We start from the raw sequence: 18357 nt of genomic DNA on the forward strand, positions 1-18357 counted from the left end.
GAGGGATATCAGCTGGACGTCTTCAGTTATATCTTATTCGAGGGTGCTCATTGTAGGAGGCTTTCATTCTTGTCGATTCTGAGAAAAAGAATGTCCAGGAAGTGCATAAAGTTTCATAGTTCAGTGGTTAATGCCCACGGAGAATTGTGTGAATCCAGGGTCTAGTGGGATTCTGTATCCAAGAGTAGATCCTGTAAGTGAAGAATTGTGAACAACAGTTTGGTTGTCACTGTTGAAGAAGTTGCAGAACTCTTACCTTACTCAAAGAAATTGCCCCAATGTAATTTAAAAAAAAATCAGCCCTAGCTATAGCATATCTTTTCTTAATATCTTCATTTGGACTGCATTAAAATTTATTTGGTAAAAAGGTAGATTTGTATGTTCAACATAGTTTTTTATGTTCCTCACTTATGACTTTATGGAATTACCTAGGGAACTTGGTAACTTTGATGCTGCCACAGAGAGCTTCCAGAAGGCTTTGTTGCTAAATCAAAATCATGTTCAGACGTTACAGCTCAGGGGAATGATGCTTTACCATCATGGTAGCCTAGATGAGGCACTGAAGAATTTTAAGGTAAGCACAAGTAGACGTTAAAGATGTGTACTAAATTAAGGATTGATATTTTTAAATTCGACCTAATACTTATCAAATTACAATTAAAATGAAATACAGTAATGTTATATTCCACATTCTGAATATGAATGAAAATTTGTACAAGTCTGTTGCATCTTATGCGCATTTAACATGCGCGATTTCAGCTTTACGCAGTCAGCAAAAACAGAGAAAAATAACAATTTTAATACTGTACCTGTAGTGCGGGCTATTCCTCCCACCATTACACTCAATGTAATTTTGAATATACACGATTTTTGCTGTATGCGCTGACTGTGGAACGTAACCCAAGCGTAAGATGCGACAGACCTGTATTGCAAGTAAAATATAATTCTGTATACAATCTCCGTTTTGTAAGCATGATTTGTAGTCTTACAAATAGTGAATCATGAACCAGTTCAGGCATGGGAGGGAACTGAGACATTTTCCCCCAGACTTACCAATTGTTAATACTAGACTCTTAAATGGTATTTCATAAGGTTTTGAAATGCTCAGATTGTTCTTATTCAATAATATTCTGGTCAGAAGTGGTACCTAAAGTTTTGAAATTCCATAAGGGGTTGGAGGGCTGTTCTCATAAAACAAGTAGCCAATTTTGTAATCTCAAAGTTTAGATAAGCATCTGAACTTTTGGATGCTTATCTGAATCTTTTCAGTTTTCTCCATCATGAACAATAACAGCTAACACTTTTGTGGAGAGTGATCCATCTGAAATTGTAAAAACACATGCCTGTCCATGAGGCAGATAAATTATATTCTAATTTTGCAGGTTGAGAAACTAAGGCACAGATATTAAATGACTTGCCCAAAGTCCCACAGTGAGTCATTGGCAGAGCAAGGAACAGAACCAAGTCTAAGAATCCCTACTTCCCTATCTTAACAAGCACACTTTCCTGTTTGTTTATTTAGAACATTGTATATCTTTATATAAATTACCATGTGTCCCTGTTTTGTTACTCAGTTTATAGATCTTGTATTTAAAAACCAGCTTCAATTTAAATAGCAAGTGCTGTGTGAAGCGATGCAGATAACTCATGAGTGTTTAATACATCCATATGGTCAGAGAATTTTGTTTTGGGGTACTAAATTCTAAAGTATCCAATTGTCTAGCATTACGCTAAAACTATCATGATGTAGTGCAGAATTGACTGTCAAGTAATGGTAGTGCAGTGCGTGCATTTCAGAGCTATGATGCTTAGTGGAAGAGAAGAACTGATGGTAGATACATTATATAAAGTTGCATCTTAAGAAAAATGTCTCCTATTTTTAGAGTCTGTTTGCACTAGGAAATAATATGTTTTGCCAATGCTTGTCAACAGTAGGTTCCTTCTAGCCTCACTCATCTGGTTCTGAAAACTGTTTAGCTGTGAGTGTAGCTTCAACAAAATCGCTTGGTTACGAAAAGTGTGATCAAGATCAAGTTTGACCAACACTGTTACATTTTGTGTAATGGTGATAAAAATATTTTCTCCATCTTCACTAGCAATTAATTAAATTAAAGAAAAGTCATTGGGAAAACAGTTGCTGACAACTTTTGAAAGTAAAAGACCATTCCTTGGTGTCTGCCTTGTGATTAAAGAGCTTAGTAATGTATATTAGACAGTTCCAAGATACCCAGGTTAATTTTTTTTTTATTTATTGACTTATTTCTTTAATCTTCTAGAAATGTCTTCAGCTAGAGCCATATAATGAAGTATGCCAGTATATGAAAGGTCTCAGTCATGTTGCAATGGGGCAGTTTTATGAGGGCATAAAAGCTCAGACCAAGGTTATGTTAAATGATCCACTACCAGGCCAGAAGGCTAGCCCAGAGTACCTAAAAGTGAAATACCTCCGAGGTAAGTTACAGTTGGGGGGGGAAATGTCCTTTGACATAGGACTAAAATTGCCTATGTGTAAGAATCACTTATGGAAAACTATTTTTAAATAAGATGTATTTATTCACTGAAGTGCTGTGTTGAGTGAGTTGTCTTCATAGGTGTCTTGACGCTTGTTTGTTCAGAGTTAAAAGCCAGGACCAAAAATCAAATTTGGGTCTTGGTTTAGTAGTAAAGGTAATTATGATTCCACTTAACTGGCCTGGACTTTTAACTATTTAGCTAGGATGAAGTTTAACACTGATTAATTTAGTAAGGTATTTATCTTAAATATCTTAACAAATATATACTCCTGTTTTAAATTCTTTTTTGGGGGTATGTATCTGTTGGCCTAGAACAAAAATAACACTTATTGTATTGTTTTTCTTTACCTCCGCAGAATATTCTCGATATTTGCATGCCCATCTTGATACCCCTCTTACTGAATATAATGTAGATACTGATCTTCCTGGAAACTTTAAGGACCATTGGGCCAAAAACCTTCCCTTTTTAATAGAAGACTATGAAGAACAGCCAGGATTGCAGCCACATATAAAGTGAGTGGTTTTTAGACAGACCATTTAGACCATTCCTGGTAGGATTTTTTCAAAAAATGCATCTGAGGAGTAATTTGTCACAAATATTTAACAGTGCCTGAAGCCCACAGAAAATGTTGGGCACTTTGAAATTCAGAGGGGCTGCAAATGCTTGGTAAAAAAGCTTTAGCTCAGTAAAAAAGAGATGGAATCAGAACTTGGTTAAAATAATCTTCTCTAGTTCCATGTAATTCAGTAAAGATAATTCAGGTTATACAGCCATGTTAACTTTTTTGTTCTTTATTTTGTCTTGGAACTGGATTAGTAATTAGATTATACATCTCTACCCCGATATAACGCGCGTTCGCATACAACATGTTAGAGCTCTGACATGCTGCTCTGAGCAGCGTGTTAAGGGTGCCGGGCCAGGCCGGGGCCAAGGGATTGGATAAGGGGCAGAGGGTTTTGGGGGCAGTCAGGGCTCCCCCCTAAGGTCTGGGGGGCAGGAGCTGTGGGAGGGCACTTTTGGGGACCCCGCAGTCCCAGAGTGAGGGATTAGCGGGGGGCTGGGAGCAGTCCGCTGTGCTTCCCTCGTCCCAGACTCACCAGTGTTGCTCGGGGGAGGGGACTTGGGGGAAGGGATACCTCCCGCACTCACTAGCAGCTGTGGAAGCGGGACAGCCCAGCCCTAGCCCGCTCCACTCAGCCAGTTCCCAGCCGCAGCGCTCCACTTCCCGCCACAGGTGAGTACAGAGGGTGTCCTTTCCCAACCTCCCCGCACTCACCTGCAGCGGGAAGCGGAGTGCCATGGCTGGAAGGTGGCAGATTGGAGCAGGCTGGGGCTGCGTCGCTCCACTTCCCACTGCCAGTGAGTGTGGAGGGCAATCCTTTCCTGAACCTCCCTGCACTCACCGACAGTGGGAAGCGGAGCAGCCCAGCCCGCTCCACTCCGCCAGCTCCCAGCAGCGGCGCTCCGCTTCCCGCCACAGGTGAGTGTAGGAGGGGGCATCCTTTCCCTAGCCTCCCTGCACCCACCGATGGCGGGAAGCGGAGCGCCGCAGCTGGGAGCTGGTGGAGTAGAGCAGGCTGAGGCTGGGCTACTCCTCTTCACAGTGCTGCTGGTGAATGCTTGTCTGGGGTGGGGGGTGATGGATAGGGGTCGGAGCAGTCAGGAGACAGGTGGGGTTGGGTAGGGGATGGGATCCTGGGGGTGATTAGGGACGGAGGGGTGGTCAGGGAACAAGGAATGAGGCGGGGGGGGGGGCAAAGCAAGCTTGATCTAACGTGGTCTTACCTATAACACGATGAGATTTTTTGTCTCCCGAGAACCGCATTATATCGGGGTAGAGGTATAGATCACTTTAGTTCTTGAGAAACTCAGGATGGACATCCATCTGGACATCCATCCTAAGTGTAGAAACCTCAACTTAGAGTTTTCTTACTGTTGAGTATTTAAGATTTTTTTTTAAGGGTATAATTTCTCAGTTTCTTGGACATTAGATATATTAATTGTAACTCTGACTGAATGAAATTATTTCTTACGCTCCACCTCTAGAGTGGTAGTAATCAGTCACCAAAGCAAAGGCTTTATCAGATTAGGATTTAAAAGTTTAACTATCAGGGAAGTAGACCTTTTCCACACATGAGATTCTCTTTCTTTGAAAACTGGCCTTCAGTTTTACGGTCATTTCACACAACATGGCTTAGAAACTTGTCATTTTGTAGGTATGGGCTCAAACCTCATTTCTTATGCATGTAAAATGTCTGCTGACTTCAGTGGGAGTTCTGGAGAAGGAATTACAGAATCAGACCCCTAGTCTGTTACTCCTCATGGGTTTTCTTTCATGCCATAGCTCTGATCCCTATGAAATTCAGGATTAATATACACTGAGGAGGTGACTCACTATAAAGCCTTTTGCAATAATTAAGTCTGGTGAAATACTGTTCCTATTGAGATGAATGAGTTTTGCTGTTTACTTCATTGGGGTCAGAATTTCACCTGGATTGTTTTGTGTGTGTATATACAACATGTGTGTTTTTTGGTACTGCTTTTAATTTTTTTCTGAGCTTGTGTTACTGACCATCACAAATACAGATTGTTTTTAAGTTGTTTTCAGGAGCCATCATGGAAGATGGTGGTTGATATTTACTTTGTGACATTTTTTTCTTCAAGGGATGTGCTATTTCAGAATTTTGAAAGCTATAAACCTGAAGTGCAAGAACTTGTATGTGTGGCTGATCGTCTGGGTTCACAGATGCAATATGAGACACCAGGATTCCTTCCAAATAAGAGAATACACAGAGGTATGCGGGGGGACTTTCCACCTGGGAATGGAAATGAAAAATGTCGATGCTTGCTTTGATAGCACTTTGAGCTAATAAACTTAAGGTTATTTTACACTGGGTTCTTATATTGGCATAATGACATCTCAGGGGTGTGCAAAATCCACATTCCTGAAGGGCTTAGCTTTGCCAACTGCCTCCTGATGTAGACAGCACTAGGTTGATGAAGAATTCTTCCGTAGACCTGGCTACCAGTTATATGGGAGGTGCATTACCTACAGTGATGTAGCTCTAGTGGTTTAATTAAAAATATACTCTTAAAGTGATATGCAGTTGTAAAACCTTTTTCTTTACATTTCCATTCATCTGAAATGTATTAATCAAAAATGCGTAGATGTAAAATTTACAGATAACCACACTTTGTATCTTAATATGTACATATTTTCTGAGGCATCATGGTCTAGCTCTGGACTGGAAGCCATGAGCTACTGGGTCTTAACACCAGCATTAACACTAGCTGCTTCTGTTCACTTGGACAGGTCTCTTAACTTGGCTGCTTCAGTTCCCCTCTGTAAAATAGAAAGTCTCTGAGTGGACTGACTGGTTCTATATATTTTTTGTTGTTCAGCAATGGGGCTGGCTGCGTTGGAAGTAATGCAAGCTGTGCAGCGGACATGGGCAAACTCAAAAGTTCGAATGAATGGGAAAACCAGATTGATGCAATGGAGAGATATGTTTGACATTGCTGTGAAATGGCGAAGGTAATGCTTAAGAGAAGAGAGCTACTGAGCGTTACCTTGTGATATTGATGCAAGTTCCTGTTAGTGGAATTTAAGAGAGACTGAACAGCTGCAGGCTTTGTACTAGATGTGAAGGCAAATCTCTTCGGAATCTTAGCCTCTACTGCTTTAACTGCATCCTCACTTATGGGCTGGTCCACTGTGTAGTGTTTGCAGGGATTTTCATAAAAGGATGTTTAACAACTCTTCATCCAAAGGATGAATACTCTATTGCAGATTGAGATTTCCTTGATCTGCGCTTGGCAGAGATTAGAGGCACTGTACTTTTTCACAAGATAATTTTGAAAAGCTAAAATAAATAAGTTGTTTTGAAGGAGACAGAGGGTAGTGGGATACAAATTCAGCTAGCAGAATAAAGGTCGGTTATTGTGAAGTAGTTTATACTTTCTTCACATGCAGAGGACTCTTGCACTGTATTTTTTTCCATCAGTTAATCCATTTGGGGAGGGAAGTCCATTAAATAGTATGAACATTACTGAGTTAACTGTAGGAATCAAAAAGGTTTGGTATGCAGAGCATGCTTTAAAGTTCCTTTTTATAAAGAAATGTCTGGGCTTTTTTTCTGAACTTTGCACAGAAGAGTAAAAACAAGTTGATATCTTGTGATGGCATGCATTGTTTTTAAATGGAAGCCTGGATCTAACCATCTTTCTAGCCTCTGCTTTCAATTTTACTTGTTCTCAATAAGGTAAAAACTTGAACAGTAAGACTATTTTTGTTGTAAAAATTGTTAACAGAATGTATGCACTACATCTATTGTTATTTACAAAAATCTTACATTTTTTTTCACTGCTTTCTCCAACATACTGCCCCTTCCTGGGAGTTGCAATTCAGTTTGAAGAACTTTGTTCTAGATTACTGTTTCAAATGCAGTCCAACTGATGACCAAAAGTTTCTGAGAAATGGACAAGAGACAATAATTGTCACCCTTAGTAACAGTCTCAGCAGAGAGAGAAATGAGAATCAACTATTTCATTCTTTTGTGAGTTATTGGCCCATGGATGTCACTCTTAGCACATGTGTATGAGATTGGATTCTTTTAGTTCTTAGTTTCTGTTAGGGCCATGCCTGCGCCCACCCCATCCCACAAACACACCTGAGGGCAAAGGGCCCAGCTGTCTCTCAGTTCCTTCTTACCACCTGTGACGGCAAAATGAAACCCTTGTAATGTCCACTCTTTGCTCTGTGCGTTGCTAGTGTGAATTGGGATTATAGTTGGTAAAATGCATGTTGATTTAAAAAAATTGCTTTGTTAGGTAGTTGACATAGACTAGACACCCAAACCCCCAATACAGGGTTGCTAGCAACATGGCAGAAGCTAAATCACCAGAATTAATTGCTTATCCCTTGTGTGATGTTTTGATGTCTATGAATGATGAGTACTCTCAGTGCCTACTCTGCCTAGGAGAGGAACTCATCCTTGGGTGATGTTCTGTATATTGCTCCTTTTGTGCATGCACGTAGAGCTAGAGCAGCCTGCTGGAAGCTGTTCCTCCTTGAGAAATTGATACAAGCCTCCTCTGACTTAGAGAGGAAAGCTACTGCCCAGTCTCAGACATCTGTAAGTCTTGCTCCATTAGTGCCCTGATGAGCTGAGATTTCAGTCCGAGTTTTTAGGCCACATCTATTCAAAGGCCCCATTTGTCTGCCATTATTCTGGTATTGATGTCCTCTGGTGGGCAGGAAAGAACATTGGTTTTAGGGATGAGCAAAGCACAGGTCACCATCTCGGGTGCCTAGTAAGTTGAGGCACAAGAGTCATCATGCTTCTGATTTGTGTTGGGCTCCATCTAGGTCCTGGGCTACACTATTGGGGGGATTCGAACTAAGATACACAACTTCATCTACGCGATTTGTGTAGCTGAAGTCCAAGTATCTTAGTTAGACTTACCTGGCCATCGTCATGGAAGCAGGTCGACTGCCACGGCTCCCCCGTCGACTCCACTTACTCCTCCTGCCAAGGTGGAGTACGGGCGTTGATTAGCGGATCAATTTATTGCGTCCAGATGAGACGCGATAAATCGATCCCCAATACATCGAACACTACCCGCTGATCCAGTGGGTAGTATAGATGTACCCTAAGAGCCAGAAGCCTGTTAAGGCCCCTTCTGCTCTCTTAGTGGTCAGTACCTGGGAAGCAGAAGTGGTACCTACTAAATATGTGGACTGCACTTCTCTTTGTATCAACCTTACCACTGGGCACCTTGGAATGTAGAGTCTTAGCACCAAGTACATCAGAACTAGAAGCCTGGTACCTTCCACCTCAGTCCTGGTTGCCTTGAAACAGTGTCCAGCGGTACCTGCTACCTTGCTACCAGCTATCTTGGTACTAAAGCATACATGGTGCCAAATGGATTTGGTGCTAGAGTCACCTTTCCTTAAGAGATTGACGGTGGGGATCTCCAAACCACCAGCTTCAGAGTTACCAGAATATCAGGCTAAGGAGGTATTCCTGGTACTGATCTCTCCTTCAGAGGCAGGCCAATCCCAGTAGAATGGCCCTTTCCTTTGGAGGAAGTATATTATTACTACTGCTACTACTACTTCTCCACCTCTGAACATTGTAGGAACTCATCTCCCACCCATCTGCTCTCAACTCCCTGGATAGCACAGTGGGAATCTGGAAGATATTCTAAAGAAGATTCCATGAGAGTAGCAGAAAGAGATCTGGGAGTCATAGGGAACATCCCTCCTGGAACCCCTCCATGTGTTGTTTACACCGCAGTGCATACTATGGCTAATGCAATAGCAATGAGAGAGGTCGTCATAGCTTCACTACCTGGGGATTCCCAGGGCGTTCTAGGACTTACCATTTGAGGGCAACAAACTTTGGCCCTCCTCTCCTTTAAAGACCTACAGGTAACTCTGTGCTCTCTGGGCCTCTTCTTTTTGGGGCAGAAAAAAAAGGTCAAGTCAGAACCCGTATTCAGACAGCACTTCTCTGTCCAATATTGTCATCAGCCACAGAGGACTTTAGAGCTACAGAGGAAGAAAGAGAGTCCACTGGAGATGGCCCTCTGACTAGTCTTCTGCTGCCCCTCAATCTGAGGCTTCCACCAGTCAATTTCAAAATCTTGGTAGAACCATCAGAGGATACTTTAGACCCCTCCCTGCCCTTTCCACATCAACATAGCAACTGTCTCTTTTATTTCCAGGAAGGTTGGGCTCGAACCATCTTGGACCAGTGGGTCCTACAACTGGAAGCAGTGGAGGAAATGCCCTTAGAATTTAGGGGCAGACATTTTTATTCCTGTCACTTTCTCATTCCAAAGAACCATTAGTTGGTGACCCATCCTGGATTTTCAGTATCCCAACAACTTCATTTGGTGTTTCAAATTCAGGATGTTCATTTGGCCTCCATAATTTTCTTGTTAGATCCTCAAGGCTGGTTTTCAGCTCTCGACATGCAAAATGCCTGTTTCCATACATCCATACATCCAGCCCGCTAGATATCGCTCCAATTCCTGGTAGAAACATCTCACCTAAGGCCTGGTCTACACTGGGCGGGGGGGGTGGGGAATCGATCTAAGATACACAACTTCAGCTACGAGAATAGCATAGCTGAAGTCGACGTATCTTAGATCGAATTAAAATTACTTACTTCGCATCCTCGTGGTGCTGGATCGATAGCCGCGGCTCCCCCATCGACTTTGCTTCCACCTCTTGCACTGCTGGAGTTCAGCAGTCGATGGGAGAGTGATTGGGGATCGATTTATCATGTCTACACTACATGCAATAAATCGATCCCCAATAGATCGATTGCTACCTGCTGATCTGGTGGGTAGTGTAGACGTACCCCTTATGACCACTGTGGCATCACTGTAGTATTTGAACATGTGAGGATAAATACATTAAAGACTGACAACACGCACATGAGGTAGGGAAGTGCTGTTATCTCCATTTTATAGACGAGGAACCAAGGCACAGAGAGACTAATTGACTTGCCCAAGATCACACAGGAAATCTGACAGAGCAGGGAGTTAAATTTAGGTCGCCTAATTCCTAGGCTACTGCCCTAAACACTGGACCATCTATCAGTGAGTCAGTCACTACTAGTATAGAGTTCCGCTTTTTAGTTTTCCACGGCACTGAGGATACTCATCAAGTACTGCTACAGACTCTGGCTAAAAACTGAGAGACAATGAGGAGAGAAGCATGAGGACATCTAGGGCACTGACATGACTCAAATCAATATTGCTGGCCAGAAGAGTCCAGTCTCGTGTGCATGCTCACTAAAAGCTGGAAGTCATGTGGGCAATACATGCAGAAGAACCAGTTACTGTATGTTTGTAACTGTTCTTTATACTAAAGTATTGCCTAGAGGCCTTAACCAAGTCAGGACCTCATTGTGCTAGACTCTGTGCAGACATGAAGTAAAAAGACAGTACGTATCCAAGAGAAGTTAGTCTAAAAGACAAGATATATAACATGGGTGAAACAAGTGGGAGGGGGGGATGTAGTAACAATAATATGAAAAGGTTTTTATCCTAGACTGGCAGTGTGCACAATTATTAGGTGTAACAAGCTAATCAGTAGCAATAATCTGTTACTGTTCTTAAATGTAAATCTACCCCAAATAATATTTGAAGCATACCTGTCAGGCAATACTGGGGAAGCTTGCCCTCCCACCACCTGTGCTCCACCTGTTCTTTGGATAAATGCAGGACTTCACTCTTGAGCTAGTGCCCCCATTTTAGCAGCCCTACCTGAGAAAAGATAGGGAAGTGAAGTTACTGCCTTCTTTTTCTTACAGGAAGTGGTTCTCAGATGCCAGAGGAGGATACAAGTTGCTAGGTTAGGGCATATGTTTAAAAGTTTCTGTGGGTTCATTTTTTCCTGAAAATATTCTTGTTTTCCCTTTTGTATTAGGTAGTTAAAGAGCTATGAAAGATTGCAGGATACATTGCAGCGATTTACTCTGCTAGCAAAGAGTTAACTGTTTCAAACTGTCTAGCTGCATTAGTGAGAATTTTATGAACTGCTTTCTTCCTGTTACCGAAGCTGATACACATTTCAATTTTAAAAAAAATAAAATAAAATTCAGCATCTTGTTTTATGATCTCTGAATTCAAGCTTTGCTTGAAGGCATTGATGCATGAACCAGCTTCTCAGACTCATAGGTTACATCAGATGGCAGCACAGATTGGCAGTTATGTTTAAGATGGAACTTCAGAAATTTCATATCTGATATTTTCTTGATTTAAAATATGACCTGTAATAAGACTTCTTTAGGTGCACAAATTTTAACAGGGTATTTCTTTGTAGGATAGCTGATCCAGACCAGCCTGTGCTTTGGTTAGACCAAATGCCAGCTCGAAGTCTTAGTAGAGGCTTTAATAACCACATCAATCTAATCAGGTATGAAGTTTTCGCCTAATCTTGTTTGCATTAGGAATTGTGCTAAAATATGTAGGCTGTTAATGAGCTATTATAGCTGACCACGTTCAGTGTGTACATACTATGAAATGTCTAACATTTTGACTGTTTTGTTTTTAATTCTAGTAGAGCTTTTGTTAATTTTTCGACTCGTTAAAAACAAATTATCATCTCTCATGGGTTTTTTTCACCCTCTTCTTTTTTTTTTTAATCTAATGTTTTCTATTCTCTTTATTTTGGGGAGAGAGAAATGTGTCCCAAAAGATAACTTTTCATTCTAGTTTTTAATTCTCAAATTAAAATGTCTATTTCATATACTTAAGATTAAACCCACTGTCGTTGATGTATTTTCCACAAATGCTACTCCCAGAAGGCAATACTGCCAGGTGTAATTGCACAGTACTAGGCAATCTGTGTTTCCTACTTTGTAACCATCATCCATTAGTAGTATTTAGAGGAAATGTTTCATCATGGAAAGGTTAAAGACGCAGGTGTCAAAATACCTAAGAAACTGAAAGCTAACTGCAGTTTCAGAAAAAGGTTCAAATGTGAAAAATTCAAATCATTGTTGTATGTTCCTTCTTCTTCATTTCATAAAACAAGATTCTGTATAGCAAGCATTACAGTTCCACCTCCCACGAAGCAATGGAGAAAGGAGAGACGTGGCAAAATCACTGTCAATCACAAATGGAGAGTGTGTGTAGCCATGCTTCCATCTTCCTTTATGGGAAGCAGAATCCCCGTTTAGTCCTGCTACTTTTATTTCTAATCCTGTTTTTCAGTGTTACTCAAAAAGGAAAAAAATTAGAAAAAGATCTTTCTAAAAATATTTTACAGAAAGAATTACTGATGTTTAAAGCTCTTAGTGCACAGGATGATAGTGTTCTCTCTCTCGCTCTCTCTTGGCAACTCCGACCATTTCCCATTCCACTGAATGGAGCCCAGCAGTCTGACGTTTTCTCTGGGATATGTAAGTACAGGTTTGGCTGAAACTCTGATGTAGCTCAGTAACTGCCTTGTAGGGCCAGATACATTAGCTGTTTCCAGCTCTTCAGGGACAATGTTGTGCTCAGACTTCTGTATTCTTCCTATCAAATTAAATTCTCCTTCCTGGGTCTCTGTCTTCTCTTGACTTTTGCTTTATCCTCTTCTCTCTTCCATTAAAGATGTAGCAGAATCCAAACACTCTTTATAAAGTGTGGAGGGCAACCCCTACCTCAGGCCATAACTCATTACCTGTTTTTTTCCTCAATATGGGAGATAGAGGGAGAAGTGGAGCTTGAACCTCCAGCTTTGCCTTGCATCATCAGCAGAAAAAAGATAACTCTAAGAAATGCCCTACTCTTGCTAGTGTTATTAATAGTGAGGAAAGAGTGACTACTTTGCAAAGGCATTTCTCTGTCCCTGGCCTTCAGTTCAGTAACCCTGCTTGTCTCTCAGTAATATAAATATTTCTTATGCCTTTCTCTCATCGGATAACACTAGCAATCCTATAGTTTGATGTTCCAACGAGTCTAGTGAGTCCCTGTGAGATATCTAGGCTATACTTGTACTGAAATGAGTTACTGTCTCTTCATAAGGTGCAGGACCAGACTGAATCAATTTCTGACCTTTCCTTTTGGACTGACCTGTGCTCCTTGGGTCTGTACCATGGCTTGAATAATACTGATAGTTTTTTCTTGACAGAAAGATTGTAATCCAGGTACGGATATTAATCAGTTTGCAAGGGCCTAAATCTTCCCAGACTAGTGAACGTTCATGCTTCCCCATCACAAGTTTTGACTGCATCCTTTCAGAGTCCAAGAGCCCACTTTTTCCTTTGCACACTACTGAATTCCTTTCTGAGAATAACCATTAATCTGGGATTGAATGAGGCAGCTGGAGAGAATAGTAGGTAGTGGTACTCTCCTAAGCTCTGCCTTCCATCCACTCATGACATCAAAATGAGATATCACTTGGAATAGATTGTGCAAATCTGCACAAATAGGATAATCCCTTCTTGTGTGCTTTAATCAGCCATGAAGTAGCTTTGAAATACTGCTAATTCATATATCATAACTAGGTTTCAGAATGAAAACCTTGTTGAGCTGAATGGGATCATTTCACACCTCTAGACTGTTGTTTCAGGCAGACTTAAGCATTGGTTTATGTGAACTTTATATTCTGAAGGTTATTTTCACAACCATAAAGGCTAGAGGTTTAATCTGTATCAAGCTTGGATTCTTGAGCAGGCTCAAAAAAGTAGTGCTCATTTGGAGAGCTGCATGAACTAGCCCAATTTGATTTCTTTATATGGTAGTTAGATTAACCAAAAAATTATGTAGATGGTTTCAAGGAGTACCAAGAGAAGTAAGTTTATGATTATGTGCAGTAGAGCCCATAGTAGACTGCTGGGAAGCTGGAGGTGAACCAAAATTACCTCTTTTTTTCACACTTTGATTTGCAGGATAAAGTACCTGTTCTCTTGGGAGTGGAGAAAAGGGTTTGGAAACTTATCTCCACTCACTTTATTCCCTTGCATAGTTATGAAAGATCAGGTCAGATGGTGCTCAGCCTAGTCTCATAGAATCCCTTTGTCCCATACTGTCACCTATTGTTTCTGTACATTTAGTCTTTTTGTTTGGTCCATGCTAACGATACCTTCTTTATCTGGTACTCCTTTATGCAAGGTCCAATTCCACTCAACAGTTCTTACTATTTGAGTCTGGCATCTTGGAGGATGATAAATGATGGTTTCTGCATTAGATTTTTCCTTGTAGAGGCTTAATGTCTGGAGAGTACCAGAAAACTTTCTACCATAGTCTTTTAGTCACTCTAATTTGGAACATTTCTGTTGGATGGTCCTTTGGGAACACTTCAAGTGTTTACAAAGTCTTTTTACTTGATTTTCTTGGAGTTCTGTAAGGGTCTAGGACTTAGCATTCTTAAAGTGCAGATATTAAGCTGCCGTTTCTGCCCTTCTGAGTCAGTATAAGAATGCCTTTGGCTCACCTCCATCCCGTTATCAGATATCACTTTGCCTTTTTGAAAGTCTAAACTTTTCGTTTTCATGGGCAAAACAAGAATTTGAGACCTGTTCTGACTGAGGAAAGTTGTCAGTATTCCTCCAAATATATGTTGAGACACCCACTACTAATATCTGTTCTTGGGCATTCTGAAGAGGTGGCAGTGCCTATCAAGTAGAGGGAGTTGAGGAACAGCTAACAACTCTGGAGTCACTACCTGATGTCTTTCCTTATTCATTACCACTTCTCACTGGCTAGATCCAACATCCTTTTAGGCTGACTTTGATATCGGAGTTCTCCAAGCTACCATTCAAGGAAATCCTGTTTTCTTATTTTTACTCCTTCATACTTCTGCCTGTTGTACAGAAAGCTTTTGTGTAGGATGGAATAAGATGGGACTTACAACAAGGGCAAATCGTATCAGTAATTGTTTATCATCTATTCTCTTTCCCTTTCTTTTCCAACGTACACACTTTAGTATTCTAATTCTGATCAGTGTTTATTCCCATTCAGGTAAATTAAAAGCAGTGGGACTGTGTGAGTAGTAAGGTGTGCTGCACAAAATGAGTTAAGGTGCTAGAATCAAGCCCTGAATAATTATAGAGAGAGGATAGAGACTGGCTATAAACGTCTCCTATGATTGACAGTGGTTTTTGCCTCCTGGTATATGTAGCTGTAACATTTTGCTATATAAAATCTTATTTTGTAGACTGGAGAACAGGAAGGATTCCTACAAATGCAATAATGGTATGTAATGTTCCCGTTGAAGGCATTACGTATGGCTACAATCCTGACAGGACTCTCTTGAGAGTTTACAGGCTCATACCTAATGTTCAAGGAAGAAGGCACCAAGTCAGCTATTTGTTTGCTTTTGAACTGCTGGTTAAATATTTAATTTCCTGAAAGAGCAGTAGAGTGCTGTATTTAGATAGCAACTAGAAATGAAAATGTTCTTGAAAATGTCCTGGAGTTTGAAACATCTGGTGTCCTTCTGTATGGAAATGTGTTTTAAAGTTATTGTACTCCACTCATTCTCCTCCACCCTTTAAAAAAGAAGTGAATACTTGATATTTTTCAGTGTCCTTAAGATATTCCCCCTACTCTGAATCAGGGGTCAGTGAATCATCCCGAAAACAGGTTTTTTTGTTTGTTTGTTTGTTTTTGTTTTTTAATTACAATTTTATGTGTGGGATTTAGGGACAGTTAATACAAACACATCCATGAGAAGAGGATACTTAAGTTGTTTAGAACAGACATCACAATCGCATACCAGAGCTCAAAGTAAACCAGTTACAGTTAGGATTATCAGTCCCTGCATTTATCTTCACAGATAAACACACACAGCTTTCTACCAGGGTAAATAGTTGTATACAAAAAAGATTTGCAAATCCAAATTGGTACTGTTTTTGTTTTTGTGTTTTTTTTAAACTGTGCACAAGAACACTGGTAGTAGTGGGGGAGCACCCATGAAAAGTAGCTTGTTGAAAAGCAGCAAGAGCAGTGAGACCTTGAAAATTCTACAAGTCCCCTGTTGAAAATAAATGGTTTGCTTATTTATTCAGACAAATCTCTGATTAAGCTTCCACTACTCTACCATACACTTCTGTATAGAAATCACATCTCATGCTTTTATGAACCGCATACATGTTAGTTATGGAGTGGATTATCCTAGTAGACATTTTAAAAGTATTTTTTATTTATCTTCTGTCTACAGGGGACAAGTCATTAACATGAGATACCTGGAATATTTTGAAAAAATACTTCATTTTATCAAAGACAGGATCCTTGTTTATCATGGGTACATGGTTTATTTAATATTTTTTTCCTTCCTCCTTCAATATCAATTCAAATTTCTATTATTTTCATAGACCATACAGAAAGTCTGGTGAAATATTTTCTTAAAGGTCCAGTACTAGCCATAACTGTGCCCTCTTACCAATGGGAGAAGCTCACTAATTGCCATAAGAAAGAAAGCAAAGTAATCTTCTCTTTTACATATGAATGATAATAGTAATTTAAGTAGTTAACTTTTGAGAGTACCTGTACCCACCCTTCTGGCCTTTATCAGGCATGGGTGGATCTTAGCCCTGTCTTACAAGGGAGGGTGTGTTTTGTTCAAGGTGGTCATGGAAAATGTTGATTCATACTCCAGGTTACGGGAGCATGAATTAATTAATTTTTCGGACCAATATTGGTGCTTGATGTATGAAGCCAATAGCAGAGTGGGAGATGTGGGTATGGATCATCTGTGGAGGGTAATATGTAGGAAGTTGTGATCTTTGCCAGGTATTACGAAGGCTAGGAGTCAGAGTGTTTGTTTTCAGCCCTTATAAGTGAGTGATATCTGTAGTTTTAAAAGCCACCCTAAAGGCTTTTCTCTGGAATAGTAAGGTTTGGAGAAAGTTAGATGGAAGGAGATTAAGGATAAAAGGGAGATACTTAACATTGCTGTTGGACTATAGAGGATATTTTCAGACTTCCTGACAAGTGAATTAGTCTCCGGGAGATAGAGCCAGATTCCGGAAGACTCACGGCAAAACTGGGAGGGTTGGCAACCCTAATTTAGTCATAGAAAGAAAATCATTAGGTAAAAAATGTTTTATTGTATTGTTTATTTTTCACCCCCGACCAAATGGGAAGAGCGGGGAAATTTGCCAAGGGAAATGTAGTAGAATATAATGTAGTAGTTCACTCCATTAACCATGAGAAATGATTGGTTACATTGAAACTAGGTGGATGTTCTGAAAAATGCTAGTTGTGTTTGACCATTGTGTTGCTGTATGTTAAAATTGTTGCATGTTTTATTTTAGTGCTAATAATCCTAAAGGTCTGCTAGAAGTTAGAGAAGCACTGGAAAATGTACATAAAGTAGAAGACCTTGTTTCCATAATGAAGGTAAGTTCAGCAACAACCTTCAGCTCATGTGGGTAACAATTTGAATGGACAGTTGTATGTCTAATTTAAAATGAACAACTGTAGGAACTATGGCTATATTCTAAAGAATTAATGTACTAATCAAAATGACTGAAAATTTGCTCATCTAAGGCTTGGTCCTTCCCTTAGATGCATGTGATGTGTACCTGAGAAGACTTAATCCAATAATTATTTAAATTAGTAAAAGGAAAATATTCCTGTTAAAGGGAGAAAAAAATTCTGAGATTGGTTCCTTGAAGCCAGCCTTCCTAGCAATAAGGATTTTTATTTAGAAACTGAATGACTGGCTCAGCATAACTGTGTAAAACAATTGAACAAATGGAAGAAAAGAGTTTATAGAGTTGGAGTTTATGGAATATGGAACATTTTTTCAGTTCAGGGCCACTGATTTGAATGTGGCCCAGAGCAGTAATGAGCAAGAGTAGTTGCCTGTTAATGGCTGATGGCCATTGTGGAATGAACTGGTGGCTTCTACTCTGATATAGTGGAAAAGTGCCAGAATCACCAAACCCAACTCCCCCCTCCAAATTCTTAGGGTTTAGTTCTAAGATTTTTTTGAATACATCTAATGTTGGATGAGTTAGATGAGTATTTAAATCTTTGGGAATATGGCAAGAAGGGCTTAATTTTAAAGATTTTTGTATTTAAATGAACAGAGTATAAATAAAATATTCAGACTTGAATAGTTTGGAAAGGAACATTCACACCAGTCAAAGCAGGGTAATTCAAAGTGATCAGGTATAGATGTCTTCACAGAAGCTTAAACACTGCTACCTAGACTTTCTGTGTGAGGCCTGGTCTACACTACGCGTTTAAATCGATTTAAAGAGCGTTAAATCGATTTAACGCTGTACCTGTCCACACTACAACGCCCTTTATATCGATATAAAGGGCTCTTTAAATCGATTTCTGTACTCCACCCCAACGAGAGGAGTAGCGCTAAATTCGATATTA

At 40.1% G+C, this 18357-nt stretch overlaps 1 protein-coding gene across 6 annotated transcripts in view; it reads left to right on the forward strand.

The window, feature by feature from the left end:
- TTC13 (tetratricopeptide repeat domain 13) overlaps positions 1-18357 on the forward strand; it is an 88069-nt gene that overhangs the window by 49371 nt on the left and 20341 nt on the right. For all 6 annotated transcript variants that reach the window (XR_004377297.2, XM_032806394.2, XM_032806393.2 and 3 more), the window contains 8 exons: positions 433-574; positions 2277-2451; positions 2870-3026; positions 5179-5309; positions 5917-6049; positions 11354-11446; positions 16184-16267; positions 17280-17364. Coding sequence is in view for 5 of the 6 variants with exons in the window: in XM_032806394.2 (XP_032662285.1) it covers positions 433-574; positions 2277-2451; positions 2870-3026; positions 5179-5309; positions 5917-6049; positions 11354-11446; positions 16184-16267; positions 17280-17364 (1000 nt within the window). In the remaining variant the exon portion in view is untranslated. The remainder of the gene's footprint in view (positions 1-432; positions 575-2276; positions 2452-2869; positions 3027-5178; positions 5310-5916; positions 6050-11353; positions 11447-16183; positions 16268-17279; positions 17365-18357) is intronic.

The sequence above is a fragment of the Chelonoidis abingdonii genome, chromosome 3 (assembly GCF_003597395.2).
Source record: "Chelonoidis abingdonii isolate Lonesome George chromosome 3, CheloAbing_2.0, whole genome shotgun sequence".
Lineage (NCBI taxonomy): Eukaryota > Metazoa > Chordata > Testudines > Testudinidae > Chelonoidis > Chelonoidis abingdonii.